Source organism: Ciona robusta, chromosome 13 (genome assembly GCF_009617815.1).
Source record: "Ciona robusta chromosome 13, ASM961781v2".
NCBI classification, from domain to species: domain Eukaryota; kingdom Metazoa; phylum Chordata; class Ascidiacea; order Phlebobranchia; family Cionidae; genus Ciona; species Ciona robusta.
The window spans coordinates 3,123,970-3,149,915 of NC_143247.1; the positions used below are offsets into that span (position 1 = coordinate 3,123,970).

General features: G+C 36.9%; 2 protein-coding genes across 4 annotated transcripts in view; both read left to right on the forward strand.

The window, feature by feature from the left end:
- The first annotated feature begins 1,355 nt into the window (after positions 1–1,355).
- LOC149725845 (carbonic anhydrase-like) lies at positions 1,356–7,259 on the forward strand. The gene is given in 9 exon segments (XM_089891370.1): positions 1,356–1,499; positions 2,112–2,162; positions 3,742–3,906; positions 4,222–4,286; positions 4,449–4,519; positions 4,521–4,614; positions 5,127–5,269; positions 5,679–5,760; positions 6,021–7,259. Coding segments are annotated over 9 exon segments (894 nt in total). The 5' UTR covers positions 1,356–1,462; the 3' UTR covers positions 6,207–7,259.
- A 1,090-nt stretch (positions 7,260–8,349) lies between these two features.
- Positions 8,350–25,946, forward strand: part of LOC149725846 (protein mono-ADP-ribosyltransferase PARP14-like) — a 31,696-nt gene continuing 14,099 nt past the window's right edge. For all 3 annotated transcript variants that reach the window (XM_089891351.1, XM_089891352.1, XM_089891353.1), the window contains exons 1-26: positions 8,350–8,563; positions 9,014–9,172; positions 9,463–9,540; positions 10,147–10,255; positions 10,815–10,890; positions 11,155–11,236; positions 11,837–12,055; positions 12,716–12,917; positions 13,279–13,427; positions 14,182–14,288; positions 14,715–14,859; positions 15,381–15,439; positions 15,884–16,055; positions 16,515–16,670; positions 17,017–17,216; positions 17,738–17,937; positions 18,705–18,836; positions 19,127–19,274; positions 20,118–20,271; positions 20,529–20,734; positions 22,038–22,234; positions 22,364–22,425; positions 22,929–23,152; positions 23,854–24,013; positions 24,582–24,714; positions 25,304–25,517. In XM_089891351.1, coding sequence (XP_089747477.1) covers positions 8,401–8,563; positions 9,014–9,172; positions 9,463–9,540; positions 10,147–10,255; positions 10,815–10,890; positions 11,155–11,236; positions 11,837–12,055; positions 12,716–12,917; positions 13,279–13,427; positions 14,182–14,288; positions 14,715–14,859; positions 15,381–15,439; positions 15,884–16,055; positions 16,515–16,670; positions 17,017–17,216; positions 17,738–17,937; positions 18,705–18,836; positions 19,127–19,274; positions 20,118–20,271; positions 20,529–20,734; positions 22,038–22,234; positions 22,364–22,425; positions 22,929–23,152; positions 23,854–24,013; positions 24,582–24,714; positions 25,304–25,517 — 3,906 coding nt within the window. In that variant the 5' untranslated portion in view covers positions 8,350–8,400. The remainder of the gene's footprint in view (positions 8,564–9,013; positions 9,173–9,462; positions 9,541–10,146; positions 10,256–10,814; positions 10,891–11,154; positions 11,237–11,836; positions 12,056–12,715; positions 12,918–13,278; positions 13,428–14,181; positions 14,289–14,714; positions 14,860–15,380; positions 15,440–15,883; positions 16,056–16,514; positions 16,671–17,016; positions 17,217–17,737; positions 17,938–18,704; positions 18,837–19,126; positions 19,275–20,117; positions 20,272–20,528; positions 20,735–22,037; positions 22,235–22,363; positions 22,426–22,928; positions 23,153–23,853; positions 24,014–24,581; positions 24,715–25,303; positions 25,518–25,946) is intronic.

Below are 25,946 nucleotides of genomic sequence, written 5' to 3' on the forward strand. Positions count from 1 at the left end.
TGAATGGAGCAAAAACGAGCGGCTTCTGGTTAAAATTAATAAATCATTAAAAATACAATCTTTTTTCGGACCATTATCACCGAAAGGCCGACAAAACGTTAGCATAAAATAAAGTTAACGTAAGACCATAGTATACTGGTAAGACCACGGCCTACTAGAGATATAGAGAGTGGTATAAGACAGACGAAATGTTTGGATATTTTTAACGTTATAAATACCCTATGAGCCAATAAAATACTATTTTTTGACACTATGCCTGGTATAGCAGAAGTAACAAAGTATATAAAAAACGAAAGTTGTTTATATACCAGACAGAAGGAAAAAGGGGTTACTTTACATCATTGACGTTCATAGCGGGCTAGCCGATAAAAGTGTTTTTTACTATGCCTGCTATAGCAGACGCAAAAAAAAGACTGTTGTTCCGCTGGAGGAGCTTCTTGCATCCGGGAAGCGCTTTATCTTCCGGATGCACGAGACGCTTCAGATGTGTTTGATTGATATGATGTTTATTTGGGAAATCGTGACGTCATGAGAAATGACGTCATCAGCAAAGTGGGATAGGTTGTTGACTATAATTTCATAGGTGTCGCCTTATAAGTCTATATGCAATGGCGTTTTAGCGGAAATTAAACGTATTTAGCCACACCTGGTTTAGGCTGAGGGTATTTGGCTCTTGCGTGGGTATAGGAGTTAAGATAGGCAGTTCTGCAGGAAAAGCGGTTTAGTATGTATGCAGGTTTTATTGAGAAGAAAGCGTTTGAATTATATGCACCTGGTTGGCTCGTTTTAGGGAAGATCTATAATGCTAGATATAGGCAATACCTGGTTAAAGTATCTTTTTTATAAGGCAGGTGTATAGTAGGGTGGGAGAAGATGGGACACCTTTAATACACAATATCCAAATAGCCTGATCGTGTTTTAAGAAATTAACAACGGTCTGTGGAAGTCGTGAGGATACGGTTTTATAATTCATTGAATGTTCTTTGTTTATTATCTAATGGAAAGAGAAAACTAAACGAAACGGTGTCCCATCTTTCCCCACTCTACTATATATGCATTATCGCCCCTGCAGTTTAAAGCGCAATTTTAGCTATATAGGCATTATATGGACTCTGCAGTCGCCGCAAGTATGAGCGTTCTTGGCAAACTAAACTTATGCTGTTGTAGGTTTATACCTAGAAATGTAAAATTTACAGAAACTACAACAAAATATTTATTTATTTCTTCGAATACGATAACAAAGATAAAACTAATTAAAACAACGAATAGAATGGCAAAAAGACATCTTTGAGGATAAAAACTTCTTGAACAAAAGTATTAATTAAATATATTACTGCAGTAAAAAATACATAACGCTAATTTTCGCCTTATTTTATCAGGTATTGTGGTGTATAGCCATTTTGTATATATATCGGGCATTTGGGATTATACATATTTCTGTACGGGGTCAACAAGTTCGATAATGAAGGTTTATCTTGTAGTTGCTATTCTTTTAGTTGGTGAGTATGCGACTGCTGTTTATTTAATACTAATTTACCGAAGTTACATACGTGGTAACTTGTAAGCTGGCACGACGTGCATGAAACAGAATACCCGTGTTATAACGACTTTCGTTTACCGGCCATGCGAGGATAAATAAGTTGCATATGTGGTAACTTGTAAGCTGGCACAAGGTGTATGAAATAGAACACTTGCGTTATAACGACTTTCGTTTACCGGCCATGCGAGGTTAAACAAGTTACATGTGGTAATTTACATACGTGGTAACTTGTTTAGGTGAGCAATAGTTGTATGGAACAAAACATCCATGTTATAACGACTGTCATTGCACCGCCACGGGGGATAAATAAGCGACAATTCATTTAAAGCCCAATAACGGCAGCACTTCGCAGGGAGTCCGGATCTAGGTCTGAATTTGCTTTTATCCGAAATGTATTTGGCACGCTTGACACACTAATTTCCCCCACGCTTGCTTTAGGTATTCTGTAAACAGTATTTCTCTACTATTTTCTAATCTACACTATATACTGATTTTTGCATACCATTCAACCATTTACTCTTACCTGCTATATGGTTTAGTTTTTAGTTTAAAACCTAATATTATATTACAGCGAGCTTGGACAACACAACTGGAAACGCGGCATGGGATTATGGTGCACAAGGTAATGTATAAATATATAGTAGGGTGGAAACTGCTTATTTATTGGTGGTAAACAAAGCATATATAGTAGGATGGGGGAAGACGGGACACCTTTTTATTCTATTTTCTCGTACATTTTGGTAGCAAACAAAATCCATTCAAGGAATTATAAAACCTTTTCCTCGCGACTTTTATAGACCATTGTAATTGTTTAAAACACGATCAGGATATTTATATATTTCGTGCTTAAGGTGTCCCATCTTCCCCCACCCCACTATATATAGAATTGTATAACCGTATCCTAACGATTCTAAAATGTCGTATTATATGGTACCGTGTTCCATCTTACCCCACAGTACCATGTAAGAGTTAAAGAGCAAGAGTTATTTGGTTGCCATACTGTATATAAAACGTTATGTCATTTAGTAGGTTGAGGGAAGACGGGCCACCGATAGCACATATTATTCAAATATCCTGACCGTGTTTTAAACAATTAACAACGGTCCATGGGAGTCGTGGTGATATGGTTATATAATTCTTTAAATGTTCTTTGTTTACTACCAAATGGGACGAGAAAATATAATGAAAATATACCGTATCTTCTCCCACCCTCCTTTATATCAATTAAATTGCTCGCAATGAAACCTCAGATTTAGGACAAAGCTGACTTATTACCCCGGCGCCAAGGGTGGAACGCGTTTTGCAACCATGTTTGATACAACCGCTGTTATACAATTTAAAGTGAATAAATATCGTTATTGTTCGGTCACGACAACGAAGGTCGTTATGCAGCTTACAAAGGCGAAACCACGGAATGTTAATATAAAACGACAGTCGTTATGACATATACCTAACAGCCAAGCTTGGGTTCAATGACCTCACTTTTAACTCACGCGCTTTTCCATACATGCATATAGTAGGGTGGGAGAAGATAGAAGACCTTTAACACATAATATCTAAATAACCAAATCGCGTTTCAAACAATTAACAACGGTCTATGGTAGTCGTGAAGATACGGTTTAATAATTCATTGAATGTTATTTGTTTATTACCAAATGGGACGAGAAAATAGAACGAAGAGGTGTCCCATCTCCCCCCGCCCTACTATATATCTTGTTATGGGTCGCATATATCTCCATATATCTTGTCGCATTGCTGTTGTTTCCCACCTCTTTGTTATTTTAATACTTCTTCGCTACTGTATTCAAATGGATAAATGAATGAATGAATGAATGAAATTCATTTTGTCTTTTCGGTCACGATAACGAAGAACAAGAGAGTTGACAAAAGCGAAAAGTCGGGTAGTAGCGGTAAAACAACAGTTGTTAAAAAACACGCTTATTGATAAAAAAGAAAGAAATAAAGTTGTGGATAAAAGGCGTGACCATTATAAACAAAAATATATAGTGCTGTGAGTTAGGATGGGATATCGTTAAAATCTAATTCCTACATTTCCTAATCGTGTTTTTAAAAATTAACAAAGCTGTTTTATAGTGTGATGGTGCCATTTTTATAAACATTTTAAATAAGCTTTGTTTACTACCAAATGGGACGACCATTTTACCCCATCACCGTAATGAATGTTATATTTAAATCCACAGGCCCTTCAACATGGCAGAACAATTACACCACGTGTGGTAGCAGGAGCCAATCACCGATCTATATTGTGGATAGCGCTGTGACGTCACAGGCAAAATCGGTTCCGTTCGTGACGTCATCATTGTCGGCTCCTACGTCAATGAGTATCCATAACAATGGCCATTCACGTAAGCGATTGTTTGTATTCTGGAATTTTTATGAAGACTGTACTTCTGTGCTTTTAGTAATAAAGCAATTGAATGCAATACATTAAACATAACACATAACTTGTATATAGTAGGATGGGGGAAGATGGGACACCTTTTCATTCTAATTTCTCGTACATTTTGGTAGCAAACAAAAAACATTCAAGGAATTATAAAACCTTGTCCTCGCGACTTTCATAGACCATTGTTAATTGTTTAAAACACGATCAGGATGTTTATATATTTCGTGCTAAAGGTGTCCCATCTTCCCCCACCCCACTATACCTTATTTTACAGTACAAGTAGATATGACTGGAGGATATACGATTACTAATGCAGCGTTTCTGCCTAACTCCTACAAGGTAAATATTGTTTGTAGCATTCGTAGTGTGACTGCATGATGGTAACTCGTTCTTAGGCACTGCGTACGGCATTCATTAATATTCACTCACAAAGTTACATACGTGGTAACTTGTAAGCGGGCACGAGGTTTGTTTCATTCATTCATATTTCCCACCCTACAGGCTGTTCAGTATCATTTCCATTGGGGTAAAACTACTGGTTCTGAGCACAAGTTGAAGGGCCAGCAATTCTTCGGTGCACATCGTCCATTATAATACAAAGTATCCGAATATTTCCCAAGCACTGAACCAACCTCAAGGCTTGGCTGTATTGGCATTTTTCATAAAGGTATCATCGCTTATAAAAATATATGTGGCAACACGAGGTGTATAAACAGAACATCCGCCACACAAAGATAAATAAGTTACATATGTGGTAGTAAGCGGACACGAGATGTGTGTATGAAATAGAACAAGCGTATTATTGTAGTTTTCGTCCACGCGAGGATAGAGTAAGTTAGATTCAATTGAAGTGTTAGTGGGGCCTTGATGGCAGCACCCTGGGTATTAGGGTGATAGTCCGACGTTCCAGAGGTCTTACGTGTACCTCACTGAAGACCTTACCCTTATAGAATAGAATCTATATTATTGAGTGTCTATAAACTGCTTCAGAGTGGTCTAGATGGTAGCACCCTGGGTATTGGGGTGATAGTCCGACATTCCAGAGGTCTCAGGTGTGCCTCACTGAAGACCTCACCTATATATATTCTTTCCTAACTGTTTTTCAATCTTCGCTACCGTAATCGAAGAAGCAAGTAAAAGTAATATTATCATTATTAAAATAGTCCTTATTTCCACTAGGACACAGCATCCAAAAGCAACGTTAATTTTGCCAAGATTACTGACCAAATCCAAAATGGTTTCGCCAGCAACACAAATAAAAACATCCCTGCCTTTGCCCCAAGCTTACTGCTGCCCAAGCTATCTGTGTATTACCGATATAAGTAAGCTTGTAAGCATATTTAAGACGGAAAAATATAAATGATTGCCTACAAAATAATACTTGTAGGGGGGCATGAGGTGTATGAAATAGAACACCCTTGTTACAACCACTGTCGTTGCCCTGTCATCACACGAGAATAACAAATTACATACATCGTAACTCGTAAGCTGGCACGAGGTGTATGCAACAGAACACCCATGTCATAACAACTGTCGTTGGGTAAATAAGTTACATTCATTTCAAGTTACCAACTCTGGCTTATTTGTATATATACCAGGTATAATGTAATATATTTAAATTATCTCTTTCTGTATAAAAAGCCTTTAATACGGACGTTTAATCCGCCATACGACAATATTTACCATTCACTCTACCAATTACACAATCCATTAATTCCTGAATATCAACAGCGGTTCGCTAACGACACCCCCATGCTCTGAGACTGTTATTTGGACCGTCTTCAAAGAACCGATCGAAATATCTGCTTCTCAGGTAGGTGTGAACTGAAGGGTTGTGACATCAAACCCCGGCTGGGGAGTATAGGATACGTTGTACCGACACTAAAATTCTTAGCCATTTAAATGTTTATCTCTTTACATGAACATCAAAAAATTCAACATTTCATCACACATAAAGTAACATACGAATATAATTCGTAACCGGGCACGAGCGGTATGAAACAAAACACCCGTACCGTACACCTATATAGAGTTCATTAAAACAGTTCTAATAAAATAACATTGTTTACCCAGGCCACTATTCTGAAGACAAAGGTCTACAAAACAGGAACAACCCCAGTGATTGATAACTTTAGACCAACCCAGCCTTTAAATGGAAGAAAGATTCTAAAATACCAAATATCTAGAGCAGCGAGTTACAAGGCCCAAGGATTTGTGGCTACATTCCTTATGGCTGCCCTTGTGTGTATACTAAACTAAACATTATATGCATAGTATGGTGGGGAAGACGGGACACCTTTAGCACTTAATATCTAAATATCCTGATCGTATTTTAAACAATTAACACTTGTTTATGGGGGTCGTGAGAATATACGGTTTTATAATTCATTGGAGGTTCTCTGCCTACGACCGAATGAAACTGGAAAATAGTTTGATTACATCCCCCCCACTCTACTATAGCCTATAGACTATATATGCGTTAACTGTTCGTCAGGACGGTATTACATAACATAATTTCTTTTTTTGAATACGAGAGCGAAGATCAAATAATGAAAGGCAATATTCCCATTAAACAACTATAGTGAGGTGTGGAAGATGGGTCACCTTTAGCACAATATATCCAAGTATCCTGATCGTATTTTAAACAATTAACAACGCCCTATGGGAGTCGTGGGGATATAGTTTTATAATTCTTTAAATGTTCTTTGTTTACTGGTAAATGGAACGAGAAAATATAGTTAAAAGATGTCCCATCTTCTCCCACCCTACTGTATAATAGTTAAATAGAGTGTATCAACTGTCTTGTGTTTCACATATTTCCATACTTGTTTTTCTTTGCTTTGCTGTATACCATGTGTATTGTACTGTGAGGTAAGATGGATACCGTTAACACATAATATCCCATATTTCATAATCATGTTTTGAACAACTAACAACGTTTATTTAGAGTCGGGAGGGTATACGGTTATACAATTCTGTAAATATTCTTTGTTAAATACCAAATGGGACGATAAAAGTGAATGAAAACGTAAACCATCCTACCCCAACCTACTTTATTTAATGGAACTCGCATTTACGTAATATAATTTGAATGAATGAGTGAATGTAACTCTCTTTATTATCGCGTGTCCGGAAAACAACAGTCGTTTTATGTAGCTCGCCTTGTGCTCGCATATGAGTTACCATGTATGTAACTGTGTGAATATTTATTTTTTTAAACGTTGTAAACACCCTCAGCTGACGCCTTCTAACTTTTGCGTACGACGCTATTGGTTTAACCACGAAATATTAAACTATAATCCAGAAATAGTCCTTTCTTGTTTTTTTTTCGGGCAATTCTTGTCTTGTTTAGTCTCGTTTTTAAAGATAGTTTAGTAACAATATAGCATTGTCTGGCAGCGACACTACAATTGTGATTGTCACGTACCCGCTTAAACAATAGAAAGCGCGACGCGTCAAGAAGGAGAGTTATTATGACGTCACAGACAAATACCGGGGGGTTTCCCGACCGAGGAAGTATGGTATCGCGTCTTGCGAAACAACCCAGGTAACTAGTTTAGTTCCTCATTCTGGTTTAGGTGTAAAATGAAGGTGTAGGCTACATCGTTTTAGGTATGGCAAGTTGAGGTTAAATTATATTGGTAAAAGTCCGTAGGCAGTAATATTTGGTAATATTGTAGCATTAGTTTAGTCTAAAAAGTTAAAAGAATGTTTTTACATTGTTGCAACTTCTTTGTAACCCCTAAACTGCAAAAAAAAAAAAATTTCTATTTTCAATTGAATATTTGCGCAATTTTAAGGCGGGAAAATAATTAACCAATCAGAGGACTGGAAATTATTAATCAATTATTTGAAATTTCTTTTGTTTTTCTTATATATGTTGTTGTTGTTTATTTGTTCTGTTTTTGTTTGTTTTTGAATGATTTTAATGCTGCTTATTGTAGCATAATACTAAAATTTGGATGCTTTAGGTTTTTATTTGTTTATTTTTATAATGACATGTAAAAAACTTTATTAATGTGACAAACTGAAAAACTTAAAACACATAAAATCCAATAAAACACTCTTTAATTCTGTCTTGATTTCATACACCTCGAGATAGACCAAACATATTATTTAAAATGTTGTTTTATCCAAATATACTTCCTGTTTTAGTGTATTGTTTTATCTAGATAGGCAATAGCCTATACTTTCCTTTTTAGTCTTGGTTTCAAGAGGGACTTTTGTCTGTTTAAAATACTACCATCTAGGTCTTGGTTTTAGAAAGAACTTTTGCTTTATTAAATAAAATATGTTTTTTCTCAAAGAAGATTATTCCTGAACTGTTGAATAAAATAACGGATAAACTGGTAGTCAATATCAGTGAAAATATTTTCCTTTTTCGGTCTTGGTTTTCAAAAGTAACTTTTGCCTTTTTTAGAATAAACTGGTTTGTTTTATAAAGTAAAAAATAATGGATGAGCTGGTAGTTTATATCAGTGACATACCAGATGGCTACAGTGCGTTCAAACTTAAGTTATTTCTCAATAATTTGCTGGGTAGTGGGCAAGCTGTGCAGGAAATCAAACCAAGTGAGAAGGAATCTGTGATGGAGGTTCATTTTAAAGAAGATACTTGTAAGTTTGTGGTTATATACCAGCCTGAAAAGTTTTTTTTTTCCGCAATTTAATGGCAGAAATTCTATTTAAAATATTTTTCATACCTAAGATCTGGGATGTAGATCTATTACTCGATCTTAACAACACCAAGGGTGCTACTACTCAACCTATAAGCACAAAAATGTTTTGACACATTGTACTGTGGCGTATCGTATATTTATTATCACAAGCTTACACGATCAAATCATAATGCAACTGCCGTTTACCTCCACAACTTGTCACACCCAAAAAAGAATAGGAAACGTGGCGAGCACGTCACACAAAGGAGTACACAGGCGCGTTACACAACAATAATAATACGGCGCCTTCTCTGCCTCGAGCGAACTCGAGTTGGCGTGCAGAACATACACTACAGCACGTTACATGTGGAACCAAACACCGCTACAGTACAACTTCTTTTATTATCAGATAAATACGTTGCTGTGGCAAAGTCACCCCTTCCCCTCAAGTTTGGAAGCGATACTTACCAGTTAGTTGTGACAATCAACAAGCCAGGAAGTGAAAACCAAACTTCATCAAAAGGTGGCGAATATTTCACACCGGGAAGGCATTCGACTACACAGGATGGTAATGCCATATAATTTACCTTTAATTAATATAAATATGCTTGTTAAAATGTAGAATATAATATATTTGTGTTTTATAGTTGTATTACTATTACTATAATACCTTTATTATGGTAATAGAGTAGGCCTATTTAAGAATTAGTGAATTACATTTTCAGTATATGTTTTACTAGTTAGGCTATATAATACACATTTCTGTTTAAATTGGTAAATGTAGAAGTAATGTAGAAGATAAATGGTTTACTTTAATGGGTCAGTGATTTATGGTTGATGCTTTTCTATACACAACAGATCCACCAACAGAGTATTCAGGACCAAGTATGACACGAGCACAAAGTGAGGGAAATTTCACTGACTACACAATGCAAGGTGATATTTACTTTGTTATACATTGTAAATATACAGGGCAGGCTTTGTAAATAGTCTGTAACAACCTTGTGTTTACTTTGTAATGATGATATGGTATTCATTAAAGTCCATGCTTAATTCAATATATAAGTAGCTAGCATTACCAATGTGTGTTATTGGGGATTGAACTATATATGTATTTTTTTTGGTGATTGAACTATATATTTACGTTTGGGTTAATGTAACATTAATTGCAAGCTGTATTTACAATTGGATTGTAAAAGTATAGTAACGTCTGCTTATCCACACACTGTAATAGCTTCAGCAACTCGATTGGGGGCATCGGAGTGGCAACCATGGATAAGTCTCACAAGTTCCCACCCACAAGGATATAAATGACCAAACCAACTGAAAGTCTTGTCTGCTTATCCACACACTATAATAGCTTCAGCAACTCGACTGTGGGCATGGGAGTGGCAACCATGGATAAGTCACTCAAGTTCCCACCCACGAGGATATAAATGACCAAAACAACCAAAAGTCATGTCTGCTTATTCTTACACTGCAATAGCTTCAGCTTTATGTAAACAAAAACTCTAACTTACTTCAAATCCTCTACTTTAACAGACAGATGCAACTACAGTGGCCAGTCTGCTCCACAAAGAAGGATTTATTGCTATGGAGTTGGCCCACATATCTGTAACAACAAACCATTAATAAGGAAACACATGCAACAGTATGTGATGTGTTTATATTTTAAGTGGGTGAATCATGGGACCTGAGATTAAAGCCAGAGTTGGCCCATTGCCATGACACCCAGGGTGCTACAACCTATTAGTGACCACTAGAGTGATGCAATGCACATTAAGTAAACATTCCCGATAGGTGCATTAGTATCTAGCATTGAACCTGGTATTCTTTGGTTACGATACAAACACTTAACCACTGAGTCTCAACACAATATAAAACACATTGTTTTTAAGTAACTAATTACACAGTAACATGTTATACAAATATAATATGTTACATGTTAACATGTATGTGGCTATTAATTATTTTCCATGTTGTCATTTTATGTGACCTGTTATTCCTTTAGTTTAACATGTGTTGAGATTTTTTATATTTTTTCCCCACAATACGTTAGGCTGCCATCACAATATTTGGAAGTAATGTGACATCACTTTACACGTTCGGTTGCAACACCACAAGTGTGTTTTAACACCTTGCTTTGTTGCTACATCCCTTTTTTAATGTTAAGACACCTTCATAGCAGTAAGGACCTATCTTACCTACAGGTATGGCCATGTAGAAGATATATGGATTTACCCCAATGCTAGACGACCATTTTTTAAAGTTCTGTTCAAGCTTCATGTAAGTATATACATCTCACACTGTTAAGGTATCCAGTAAATAGCCAGACTCTTTACTATTATATTATGGGGTATTTATGAACTGTATAATATGTGTATATCAGTGTATGCTACTGTTTACAATTTACATACGCTCACAATGGTAGCAGCGGCGAGCCTTGAACCCATTACCTAATGGGTACAGGCAGGAGCGCTAACCACTACGCCGCGGCGCCGGACAATAGATATTATTTAAATAAAAGATTATAATAAATTGTTTAAATAGGAATCAGCACGTACAGCATTGGACCATGGATCCAATATAACAAGTGTAGATACACTGAGAATGCAATGGGACAGAGATGAAGGTAGGTGTATATAATATAATGTTAAATGGTAGGCGGTGCAATATGTATCATACACTATATGTGTCCAATGTAAGATTTCGTTTAAATAAGATATACAGTAGGGTGGGGGAAAATGGGACACCTTTAGCACATGATATCCAAACATCCTGATCGTGTTTTATATACTTAACATCGGTATATGGGAGTCATAGGGATAAGGTTTCATAATTCTTTAAATTTTATATGCTTCCCACCAAATTGGACGAGAAAATAGAATGAAAAGGTGTCCCATCTTCCCCCACCCTACTATATGTCTATATAATGATAAACTGTAGTAAATGATACACCTATAACAGTTAAATAATAAAATATAATATATGGTGCCATTTAAACATGTGCTATTATTTGGCCAAATATATATTTGGTCTACCATTAGTTGGCTCAGTTTTGTTAACTGTGTATTTAGTAGCACTTGGTGCATTCTGTTTAAGCTGATGTATAAAGCCTAACCAACATACCAGCTTATTGTTAAGTATAAAAACAACAATCTACTTGCAATTAAATACATAACACCTGATTTCATTCCACTTCCAAGCTCTAATCCTTACAACTTGTTTTCAGCAAATGAGTTGCGGCAAGGACCTCTACCCAACTATAATCCCCCAAACCAAGCCAGAGGACCCCAGTTTAGATATGACCCCCAAAGAGACCCCTATGAAAGAAGTAACCCCCCCAGGAGCCCCCAATACCGAAATAACCTCCCACATGACCCTCAAGGCTACAATCCACCCAGACAGGGTCAAGTTAAGCTTAGGAACCCAGGCAACCAAAGGCCCAGAGGTGAGACTTAAGTTTTGTTTGTATAATGACTAATGTTTGATGACAAACAATGGGCATTGTGATGATGAAAGGCTAACAGAAGGCTTATTTGATTTGAACAATAATATGTCAAAGCTTAATGATGGATATTTTAATCGACATTGTAACGATTTGTGAATTGACAATATAAGTTGCTTTTAAAGAACAATAGATATCAGTAATCACTAACAGTTTGTAACATACGTAGTAACTTATAAGCGGCATAAGATGTATGAAACAGAACACTCGTGTTATAACGATAACTTATATTGTTAGTTGTCACCCACCACGCGAGTATAAATAAGTTACATTTATTCAAAAAAAATATTATATAATCACGGACAAATGCCATAAAATTTAATAGGTGGTAACATGTAAGCAGGCACGAGATGTGTATAAAACAGAACACCTGTGTTATTACTGTTACATTTACATATATATATTTATTTAGTCAAAAAACAACATATATATACATATTACATTTATATTCCAGAACTGTTATATTATTTACGTACATATAAACTTACAGACAACAGAAGACACAGCGCAAACATGCAAACAAAACACTGTGCTATAGCAACTGTTACATAAATATAAACTTAAATATGTATTAAAATAAATATAATACACATTATATTCCAGACAACAGACGACACAGTGCAAACATAGAAGGAATAAGACAAGATCGAAAACAACATCCACGATCGGATCAAAGAAGAGCCGGGGATCAACGTAGGGATGCGGAAAGATCTTCGGATCAATCTGCTCCAGTTGCATCTGCTGCTCCAAGGACTTGGGAGGAGATTTGGGAATCAGAGGATGATCTGAAGAGGAAGGCTGATAAGTAAGGACTGGAATGAATGAATGTAACTTATTTATCCTCACATGGCGAGGCAACAACAGTTGTTAAAAAAACGGGCTTAATAAATAGTTTGGGTTTGTATTTAAAGTTTCCAGTTCTATATGTTTAAGGGTCTGCCATGAGACCTGATAGGGGAGGATTTGGTTTAAATTAATGTTACCGCATATATTATTTATTTACCGCGTATATTATTTATCCTCACATGACAGGGCAATGCCAGTCATTATAAGGCTAGTTTTCTGTTTCTCCTTGTGTGTATCAAGTAATCACGAAACAATTTTTCTATTATAGTTTAATTTATTACTGTTATTCATTTAGTCTTTCATTATCTTTCCTTTCCCAGTTGTGTTCTTGTACAAAATGTCCCTGAGAAAACATCAAATCAAAGTTTGGAACTTTATTTTGAGAACACCAATCGTTCTGGTGGCGGTGAAGTTTTCATGCTGTTTAAACTAAGAGATGGAATATTGGTCGTGTTTTATGACCAACAAGGTGAGTGAAACTCTGGTCCCGTGGTTATTCGCTTGCATTGTAACCAAAGGATACTGGGTTCAATGCTTGATACTGGTAGTATCCGTCCTTGGGTAAGACACTTAACGGCAACTGCCCCAACCCAGTGGTCACTAATGGGTTGTAGCACCCTGGGTGTTGTGGTAATGGGCCAACAGAAGCCTAAATGGGCAGCCAAGATGTTGGACCCCAAGACCCCTACCATATAGATTATAAATATCAAAGAAATAATCACCCAGAATGTAACATATAACTTGTAAACTAGCACATGTTGTATAAATGAATGAATGTAACTTACTTTATCCTCGCGTGGCCGGAAAACGACAGTCGTTATCACACGGGTTTAACACCTCGTGCCAGCTTACGAGTTACCATGTATGTTACTTTGTGGGTAATTATTTTTTGGGGGATTTTTTATTTTTTTTTATGTATTTCTGATAATTTAGACAACCCATTAGTAACCACTGGGTTGGAGCAATTGCTGTTAAGTGTCTTGCCCAAGGACACATACGCCCACAATGGTAGCAGCATTGTATGAACACCTGCGTTATAATGACTGTCGTTTTTCGGCCACGCGATGTTAAGTAAGTTACATTCATTCAAAAAATATGTTTGAATTCAACGTTTATTCATTTATAATGGAGAAGACACTCGTAGTTATATTAATATTGATATAGGCCAACCTCGAATATAGTGTGATTATAATAGTCTTAAATCCACTACATTATCTCTACAGTTGCAAGGAATGTGTGTGACAAACAAGAACATTACTTTGAAGGACAGAAACTACAAGTATTTCCTAAAACAATTCCAACTATGATGAAAGAACAGTTCATTGTCTCGGTGAATAATTAACCTTTTAATACATCATAATATCACTTGTGTAAACAAGTGACATAAGAAAGTTATATTGTTTTCAATGAATAATGATGTGGACATAAAGATGTGACTTAGTTAAACAAGTACATTAGGTTGTAAATTAAGTTGTAAGTTAGTAAGACTTAATAAGTTACATTCATTCACTCACAAAGTTACATACATGGTTGGAAACTTGTAAGCGGGCACGGGGTGTATGAAACAGAACACTGTGTTATAACAACTGTTATTGCCCCGTCATGCGAGGATAAATAAGTTACATGTGTGGTAACTTGTAAGCGGGCACGAGGTGTATGAAACAAAACACTGTTATAACAACTGTTATTGCCCTTCACACAGAAGTACAAACAAGTATAAGTTACATTGATTGACTAACAAGATTCCAACTTGCAGGGAGTTGATGATACAAAAACTAGTAAAGATGTCCTTGAGTTGTTCATTGAGTCTTGTTCAACCAGCAACCTTGTACCAAGCAGTGTTGAGAAAATGTCCCAAGGAAAATATATGGTGTTTTATGATGGTGGTGCTAGGGATAAAGGTTGGTTATGTTTGTATAACTGCTTGCGATATGGCTGTATAAAATAATAACTATGTGTTATGATTCCATATGATATAGTTTCTATATTATATGATTTCTATGTGATTGCTATAAGATATAGTAGGGTGGGGAGAGACAGGACACTTTTAGAACATAATATCAAAATATCCTGATTGTGTTTTAAACAATCAACAACGGTCCATGGGAGTCGTGAGGATACGATTTTATATTTCTTCGAATGTTCTTTGTTTACTACCAAATGGCAAGAAAATAGAATAAAAAGGTGCTAACCTTTTTTATATATATATGGTAAGGTGGGGGAAGATGGGACACCTTTTTGTTTAGTTTTCTCTTTCCATTTGGTAGTAAACAAAGAATATTCAAAGAACTGTAAAACCGTATCCTCACGACTTCCACAGACCGTTAGTAATTGTTTAAAACACGATCGGGCTATTTGGATATTATGTATTAAAGGTGTTCCCTCTTCCCTACCCTACTATATGTATTTTCATTCTGTTTAGATATTGATGACATTATGAACAATATACAACAGAAGAAACTTGAAAATAAAACACTTGAGGTATCTGTTCTGTTCTTAATAGCAGTACCATAATAGCAGGATTTCAGTAAAACTTATTCTCAAAATGAATGAATGAATGAATGTAACTTGCTTTATCCCCGCATGGCTGGAAAACGACAATCGTTATAACATGAGTGTTCTGTTTTATACACCTCATCCCAGCTTACCAGTTACCATGTATGTAACTTTGTGCAGGAAATTACAGTATGCATTCTGCACATTTGTCTTATAACCTGTTACACCAGTAACTGATACCGTAGTAAATTAGGTAAGTGTTTCCTATCTTAAAACGAATTCGAAATCTCAATAAACATACCCCCCCAGGCTAGCAGAATAAAATTGAACAAGGTGTTCTGACTATTAGTACCCCAATAGCATTTAAGTTTCTTTAAGGGTGCGAATTAACTGTAGTCAATATTTCACATCGTAAACATACCCCCCCAGGCCAGCAGGATGTGTAAAAGTGATTGCATCAAAGTGGCAAACGTATCAAATGAAGTATCAGATGATGCCATCAAGTTAACATTTGAAAGTAAGAGGAGAACTGAGGGTGGAACAGTAACTTACGTTCAACGATACAAGGAACATGCTCTTGTCTTTTTCTCGGATTTTAAAGGTGAGAATAAAGGAGTTTATGACCATTAATAGGCAGTGTATACATTTATGTCATGTGTGCTATGTTGCTATATGGGTTTAAGACACTTTTTGAACATGAAACTCTGTTTTAAATTGACAGTTGGCATGATGTGTATGAAGCCACCATGTATGGTGTGCAACACCTGTGTATTAAACCCCTTGGTTTCCCACCCCGAGGATAAACATGAAAGTATCCGAACTTGACAGTGAGCATGAGGTGTATGAAGCCACCATGTATGGTGTGCGACACTTGTGTATTAAACCCCTTGGTTTCCCACCCCGAGGATAAACATGAAAGTATCCTAACTTGACAGTGAGCATGAGGTGTATGAATACACCATGTATGGTATGCAACACCCGTGTATTAAACCCCTTGGTTTCCCAGTCCGAGGAAAAACATAACATAATTTATATCTAACTTTGCATTTCTTGTTAACAGTGGCAGAAAGAGTTGTTAAAACATGTACGGACAATCCCCTTACACTTGATTCAAAGCATGTTAAAGTAACATCACATTACCACGGTGTTGATACATCTGGCAACGCTAAAAAACGAAACAGAAAAGCAAAAGGAAGCTCTAGCAGTAGCAGTCAAGGTGCTGTACAGTTATGTTTGTAAAAGATTTTGTAAAGTGCTTGTGAAAAGGGTAGAATAATATCAGACAATATATATATATATTGAATTGTTTTTGAAAGCGTTGATCAAATACAACTTAACTTATATAAACACCCATGGAAAGTGGTGCAACCAATTCAAGGTTATTGTTTTGTTGACACTTTGTAAAACTAGCTGTGAAAAATACTGAAGTGTCGGTCAAATACAACTTAACTTATTTAAACACCTGTGAAAAATGGTGCAACCAATTCAAGGTTATTGTTTCTAACAAACAATTTGTAAAAGCAAGTTTCAAGAACCAGCATTATCAATATTCCATCTACCAGACACACCACTTCCAGGGGCTCCAGTTATTTCATTCAAAATCACGGTAAAGCCAGAAAACATAGCTGTTATTCAACTAATCCAAAACTCCGAGAAATTCCTCCAACATTTTGTGGATGAATACAAAGATTTAGCGCAAGTTAATTTTACCCAACCACGTGAAGCAAAATCTATTATTGGGCTGATGGTTCAACCATTAGAGGTGGGTGATGATTGGATAATTGGCTGGAAAACGACTGTCGTTATAACATGGGTGTTCTGTTTCATACACCTAGTGCCAGCTTACAAGACTCTTACGGGTTTCTATGTATGTAACTTATTTATCCTTGCATGACAGGGTAACGACAGTTGTTATAACACAGGTGTTCTGTTTCATACACCATATGCCCGCTTACAAGTTACCACGAATGGTACTTTGTGGGTGATTGTTTTTTGGGAATATTTTTGTATGGCTGATAATTTGAACAACCCATAAGAAATCGCTGGGTTAGAGCAATTGCCGTTAAGAGTCTTGCCCAAGGACGCGATTGCTCCAACCCAGTGGTCACTAATGAGTTGTAAATTGTAAGACCTGGGATGTTGGGGTAATGGGTCTACTTGGCATAAACCTCAGGTCCCATAGCGTTTTACAGTGTTATTTCATTTGATAATACTAAAGGATGAGTACTTTTGTAATATAAAGGTGTTTTTAAAATACTTAGACATAAATATGGATTTTTGTAGAAACCGAATGAAAAATACATGAACGACCAAGCCAAGTTTGAATCTGAATGCCGAAGAAGATATGGGACTTACCTACGCAAGTTTGCGACCACAATTACCCATATAGATAGTAAGATACTGAAGGGGGTGCGATTGTCAAAGGGATGGAATGAAAGTGAGCAAGTTGTTGCCATTGATGCAGAGATAGATGTGTTTGTAAGGTATGTAGTGGTTGTTGTGTTATATAGTAGGGTGGGAGAAGATGGAACACCTTTTTATTCCATTTTTTCATTTCATTTGGTAGTAAACAAAACATTTTCAAAGAATTTTAAAACCGCATCCACACGACTCCCATAGATTGTTGTTAATTGTTTAAAACACAATCAGAATATTGAGATATTGTGTGCTAAATGTGTCCCATCTTCCCCCATGCCACTATATATGTATTCTATATGCTCATATATTAAATTCTATATGGGTGAGGTTCTATGGGAATACATGCTATCTTCCTATCTATAGGATTTAGGCCAGAGTTGGCTCATTATCCCAACAAAAGGTATATAAGTGTTGTATTTATTATGTATTCTATTTGTTCATATACATTGTGTATGCTCATATAAATTCTATATGGTTGAGCTTCTAAATCTATGATAAAGCATGCTATGGAATCTATGGTTTACACCAGAGCTCGCCTAAATTATTACAATGTATATGTATATCATTATATGTATATTCTATTCTATATGAGTAAGGTCTATAATAACATGGGTGTTTTGTTTCATACACCTCATGCAGTTTACGAGTTACCATGTATGTAACTTTGTGGGTGATTGTTTTATGTATGGCTCACAATTTAGACAACTCATTAGTGACTACTGGGTTAAAGCAATTGCTGTTAAGTGTTTTTCCAAGATCACATTAACATACCCCACAATGGTAGCAGCGTTGAGCCTTAAACCAGTAACCCAATATATGTTTCTAACTTTAGATGGAACCATAAAAGGCAAGGTAACATAGAAATAACATGTCGACAAGGTGATGTTAAAACTGCCATAGAATTTTTTAAATCGAGGTCCAAATGTGTGAAGGAAAGTGTTCCGTTGAAAGAAATACATTTCAGGTGAATATAGTAGAATGGGGAAAATGGGACACCTTTGTATTGTAAATATAGTAGAATGGGGAAGATGGGACACCTTTTTATAGTAATTTTTTTTATATTAATTTTATGTTATCGCTAAAGGTGTCCCGTCTTCCCCCACTCTACTAGTAAGTGTTATGCATCATGTCTGCTTATCCACACACTGCAATAGCTTCAGCAACTTGACTGTGGGCATGGGAGTGGCAACCATGGATAAATCACTCAAGTTCCCACCCATATGTTAACAGTCCTACATTATGACACATCAACAGGGCGTTTGTGGATTGTTGCATCATAGACGACTTGAGAGAAACATATAAACAAAGAGTGGATTTCTTTGTTGAGAACAATGCGATTCATTTAAGTGGTAACCAATACGATGTTGCTGAAGCTAAGAATGAAGTGCTCACCAAACGTATTGTAAGTGTAGGATTATTGGTATGTTAGCTATGAAGTTTAAATAGTAAGCATGAGGTGTATGAATACACCATGTGTGTCTCGTGTATAAGGAGACACCCATGTTATAACTCGACAATGAGCCTGTCTGGTGTATGAATACACCATGTGTGTCTGGTGTATAAGAAGACACCTATGTTATAACTCGACAGTGAGCATGAGGTGTATGAATACACCATGTGTGTCTCGTGTATGAGGAGACACCCATGTTATAACTCGACAGTGAGCCTGTCTGGTGTATAAGAAGACACCCATGTTATAACTCGACAGTGAGCCTGAGGTGTATGAATACACCATGTGTGTCTGGTGTATATGAAGACACCCATGTTATAACTTAACAGTGAGTATGGGGTGTATGAATACACCATGTGTGTCTCGTGTATGAGGAGACACCCATGTTATAACTCGACAGTGAGCATGAGGTGCATGAATACACCATGTGTGTCTGGTGTATAAGAAGACACCCATGTTATAACTCAACAGTGAGCATGAGGTGTATGAATACACCATGTGTGTCTGGTGTATAAGAAGACATCCATGTTATAACTCGACAGTGAGCATGAGGTGCATGAATACACCATGTGTGTCTGGTGTATAAGAAGACACCCATGTTATAACTCGACAGTGAGCATGAGGTGTAAGAATACACCATGTGTGTCTCGTGTATGAGGAGACACCCATGTTATAATTCGACAGTGAGCATGAGGTTTATGATGCTAAAATTATAACCATATATAATACACAGTGGACTACTCATTTTTTACCTTAACTCATCACCTAAATCATCTAAACCCATTTATTACTCAGAACTTGGACAGTTGTAAACTCCCAGGCTTCCCCAGCCAACTAACTATGTTCATGGTCCAGAGTTTAATTGCTGCTGATGCTAATAAACTACAACCTGGGTCTGTAAACTTAAGGGTCATAATACAGGAGGAATTTCGGCAACGAAATGTCAAGGGTGATTAATATTTGACATTTTATGTTTTGTTATGATATCTAAAACGGGCCAAACCTGGGATGGCCTTCCTCTAGTTTAGAGGTTACTGGTTCAAGGCCGTCGCTGCTACCATTATGGGCGTGTTGCTTCAACCGTAAGCTTGCCCGAGGTATATGAAACAGAACACCCGTGTTATAACGACGTTAGACCGCCACTTACGAATAAACAAGTTATATTCAATCATTTATTTTATACCATTATGACATCTCATTCTACAGTATCTGTTCAAGTTCAAGACGACAACATACAGCTCATATATCTTGACACAACGCAAATGGATAAAGCAACCACTGAATTATCCAACTTATTAAAGCAAGTCTCCATTCCTTGTAATGAAAGTATGGATGCCATGTTACAGCAGCATGAGTGGAAAAGATTGAGACAAGGTTTATGCTCCAACAAAAATTTGAGAATTATTCAAAACGTAAGTGGCTGGTGATGTGAAAAGATTTATATACAGTATGCAGGTAACTTTTATACACAGTATGCAGGTAACTTTCATACACAGTATGCAGTTAACTTTCATACACAGTATGCAGGTAACTTTTATACACAGTATGCAGGTAACTTTCATACACAGTATGCAGGTAACTTTTATACACAGTATGCAGGTAACTTTTATGCACAGTATGCAGGTAACTTTTATACACAGTATGCAGGTAACTTTCATACACAGTATGCAGGTAACTTTTATACACAGTATGCAGGTAACTTTTATACACAGTATGCAGGTAACTTTCATACACAGTATGCAGGTAACTTTTATACACAGTATGCAGGTAACTTTTATACACAGTATGCAGGTAACTTTCATACACAGTATGCAGGTAACTTTCATACACAGTATGCAGGTAACTTTTATGCACAGTATGCAGAGAGTCCCATACACTTTTTGTACAGAACTTCATTGTACTAAATGGCATTTTCTTTTTACATCCATGCTTTTTAACCAGTGCCCTGTCTCAATATGTTTATCCATAACATTTTAATGATAGTTATTTTGCTGTTGTTGCCTCAGTTGTCGAATGTTATTTGTTTGATATAATATAAATAACTTAATATATAAATTCTCTTTGTGGGTGAGGTCCTTGTTATAGGCCTAGGATGTAAGCTAGATTTGGTTCATTACCCCAACACCCAGTAGTTTAGGCCACAGTTTGCCCATTACCCCAACACCCAGTAGTTTAGGCCACAGTTTGCCCATTACCGCAACACCCAGTAGTTTAGGCCACAGTTTGCCCATTACCGCAACACCCAGTAGTTTAGGCTACAGTTTGCCCATTACCACAACACCCAGTAGTTTAGGCCACAGTTTGCCCATTACCACAACACCCAGTAGTTTAGGCCACAGTTTGCCCATTACCACAACACCCAGTAGTTTAGGCCACAGTTTGCCCATTACCACAACACCCAGTAGTTTAGGCCACAGTTTGCCCATTACCGCAACACCCAGTAGTTTAGGCCACAGTTTGCCCATTACCACAACACCCAGTAGTTTAGGCCACAGTTTGCCCATTACCGCAACACCCAGTAGTTTAGGCCACAGTTTGCCCATTACCACAACACCCAGTAGTTTAGGCCACAGTTTGCCCATTACCACAACACCATTGGATTTAGGCCACAGTTGGCCAATTACCCTAACACCCATGCCGGTTATATATGCTGTTCGAACAGTGTGACTCCGTTCTGAACTAAAGTAAGACCTAAATATAAGCTTTCTTTTACAGTCTCACCAAAACGAGATCATACTCCTTGGTCTAGCTGGGCCTTTTAAAGGTGCACAAAAGAATATCGAAGGTTTTATCCGGCAGAATATATCTGGCACTAACTTGGTGCGTATGGAATATATATCGGCCAAATTTGTGGAGAATTATTTCAAGGATTCGCTGGAGAAGTCATCTAAGGGGGCGATGGCTTGTGTAAGGTGGGTAGGAGTCTAGTCTATGTGGGTGAGGTCCTTGTCGAGTTTTTCACTTCTCTCCGTTGTTTTATCTAATCTAATATTTATTATCAGATTTAAGAGATAAATTAAATAAATATCATGTATATTAAGGTGGGGGATTAGTGATGGAGGAGGGATTGAAGTCAAAGGAAAAGATGTGGATGTTAAAAAAGGTGACGCTTTGTAATGTTATATATATGTAATTGGGTTCTAACATAGAAGTTGTGTTGTATACGTGTGTTATATTCGTACACTTTATGTCCAATGCCGCGGGCAGTATTTCTGGGTTCAAGACTCGATGCTGCTGCCATTATGGAGAAATTTGATTATGTGTCCTTGGGCAAGACACTTAACGGTAATTGCTCCAACCCAGTGGTCACTAGTGGTTAAGAAAATTAGGACTTAAAATAAAATAAGTCAGCTTTCATTTAGGCCATAAAACTACTGCTAAAAACAATCACCAACAAATTTACATACGTGGTTACTCGCAAGCAGACATGAGGTGTATAAAACTTCCTTTATGTCTTCTTATACACCAGACGCACATGGTGTATTCATACACCTCATGCTCAATGTCGAGTTATAACATGGGTGTCTTCTTATACACCAGACACACATAGTGTATTCATACATCTCATGCTCCCTGTCAAGTAACCCCTTTTCCCTTTTCTCACAGCTGTGTCATGGTTACAAGGTATAGTTAAAAGTATAAAGACCACTCGACACCAGTTTAGCATACCTGGTATACCTGCTTTCTTTCGTGATAAGGATAAAAGCAAAACCTTCCTAAGTTTTACTGAGAAAGAGAACAAGTGCATTATAATGGTGGATTCGTCTACGTTACCTTCGTGGGGGAATCCTTATGCGAATATGGGGAACAAACTAAAGCCTAAAATTGCGGTAAGTCAATTATATTGTAGTGTAATGGTTAGAGTGGTTGGCACAAAACTGAAAGATGCTGGGTTCAAAGCTCGTTGCTGCTACCATTGTCCTTGAGCAAAGCACCTAATTAATGCAGCCAGTGGCCACCAATGAGTTGTTTTATTACTTAGTAATGTTCGCTGGTTTAAAGTGACGTTAAGTGTCCTTGGCAAAAGAAACACGTCCACAATTGTGGCAGCATTAGGTATTAAACCTAGTACACCCTGGTCACAGTGCTAGCACCTAACTGCTGAGCCATGGCAGTTCACTAATCAAATTCCCTAGAACTCTTAAAATAGTGTTGAAAAGCATGTAGGTCTAATGTATATGTTAAATATTTTCTATGTGCTTTGTCTTAGGACACACATAGCAGCATTAAGCCTAGTATTCTTTGTTTAATATACACGTAGTATAATATATGTAAATATAAGTATATAGTAGGTGGGGGAAAGATGGGACACCTTCAGCACATAATATCCAAATATCCTGATCGCTGTTTAAACAATTAACTACAGTCTATGAGAGTCGTGGAAATACAGTTTTATAATTCTTTGAATGTTTTATGTTTACTACGAAATCGGACAAGAAAACAGAAAGAAAAGGTGTGTCATCTTCCCCAAACCTACTATATACTTATATTTATGTCTTATTATATCTTATTATTATATCTTATTTTATAGTTAAAGACAGTGCACTCTATGAGGTTACAAGGGTCCAATGTTGAGGTGAAAATATTACGTGGTGACATCACAGAAGTCAATTGTGATGCAATAGTTAATGCTTCTAATGACAAGCTTGAACTGAGAGATGCTGGAATATCTGGAAGTATTAAGAAAAAATGTAAGTTATGGATTTGTTATGTTTTACTATTGTTCACTAATAATTCATATAGGTGAGGTGCTTCACACTTAATTATTTGTTGATATTTTCTTGGGTACGACTGGCCTAATATTGCTGCTACCATTATTGGCTTCGTTTCCTTGGGCAAGACACTTAACAACAATTACTCCAACCCAGTAGTCACTAATGGGTTGATTGAATTGTCAGACAAACATGAAAACAAGCACCCACAAATTACAATCGTGGCAACTTGTAAGCGGGTACGATGTGTATGTAACAGAACACCTGTGTTATAACGACTGTCGTTGCCCCGCCACGCGAGGATAAATAATTTACATTCATCGAATTGCTCGAATCCAGTGGTCTCTTATGGGTCAGACAAACTATTAGTCATACATAAAAACAATCTTAAAATTAAATTGAACTGAATGAATCAGAATGTACTTTACATTATCCTCGCGTGGCCAGAAAACAACAGTTTTATAACATGGGTGTTCATACACCTTGTTCCAGCTTACGAGTTACCACATACATAACTTTGTGGGTGATTAATATTGTTTCCACACAGGTGGTCCAACTGTACAAGCAGAGATGAACCGACACATAGCTAGCGTTGGTGGGACAATGTTACCCGGGTCTGCTGTCAGCACAAGTGCTGGTAGAATGAACTGTAGGAGGATTATACACGTCGTGGGGCCTGTGTAAGTATATAGGGTTGGTACTTATATATTTAAGTGTAGGGTTTGGTACATATATATTTAAGTGTATACGCAAAATATTTAAAAGATCAAAAAAAATCCCCTAGAAGTTACATATGTGGTAACTGGTAAGCAGGCACAAGGTATATGCAACAGAACACCATGTTATAATGACTGTCGTTGCCCCGCCATGCAGAGATAAATAAGTAACATAACTTTCATATTATATTATGTGTTATTAGTTATATAGGTTATGTGTGTTATATATACCCTACTAGAAATATGGTGAATGAATGAATGAAATTTATTTCGTCTCTTCGGTCACGATAACGAAGAACAAGAGAGTTGATAAAAAGCGAAAAGACGGGTAGTAACGGTAAAACAACAGTTGTTAAAACACGCTTGTTGATAAAAAAGAAAGAAATCATGTTTTGGATAAAAGGCGTGATCGTTACACCCTACAGACGATACAATTTCAAAATTAAATAAATAACATTTAATTAAACATATTAAAGTTCTAATTGGAAGAAAAGTGTGCGTAAGGGCACAACCCATACAATGGTTAAATTTTGACTCAAAGTTGTGTTTCCAGTTGGAAAGGCGATATCAGTGATGAGGTATGTGAGGCCTACCTCAAGTCTTGTGTGTCGGAAACACTGAAAGAAGCGGAACGCTACAACCTTACCTCAGTAGCAATGCCTGCTATAAGTTGTGGTGTATTTGGAGGGTCAGTGTCAGTGTGTCCGAGGTTGATGGTGGAGACATTAGTTGATCATTTCATGAAACCATCGTCTTGTATTAAACAGGTGGGCTGTTTGTTGTATGTGTTTTGCTTACTATTTATGGGGTCTTGGGAGGTTTTGTTCTATATGGGTGAAGGCATTCCATGGGACCTAGGATTTAGGCCAGATTTGGCCCATCTAAACAAGCATGTAGTATTTTCTATGAGTATTGCATCCTGGCAAGAGGTTGTTGTATTTAGAGCTTTTTGTTCTATGTGGGTGAAGTCCTTCAGTCTAGCACGGTATGTGGTTTAAACCAGAGTTGAACCATTATTACTCCCTAAGGGTGCTACAACCCATCAGCGATTGCTGAGCATTATACGCATTATTTTAGGTTAATATGCAAGAAGCTAACCACTAAGTTATGGCATAGTGTTTCTTAGTTACAGTTTGCAGTGAGCATGAGGTGTATGAATACACTATGTGTGTAGCGCCCTTGTATTAAACCCCCTT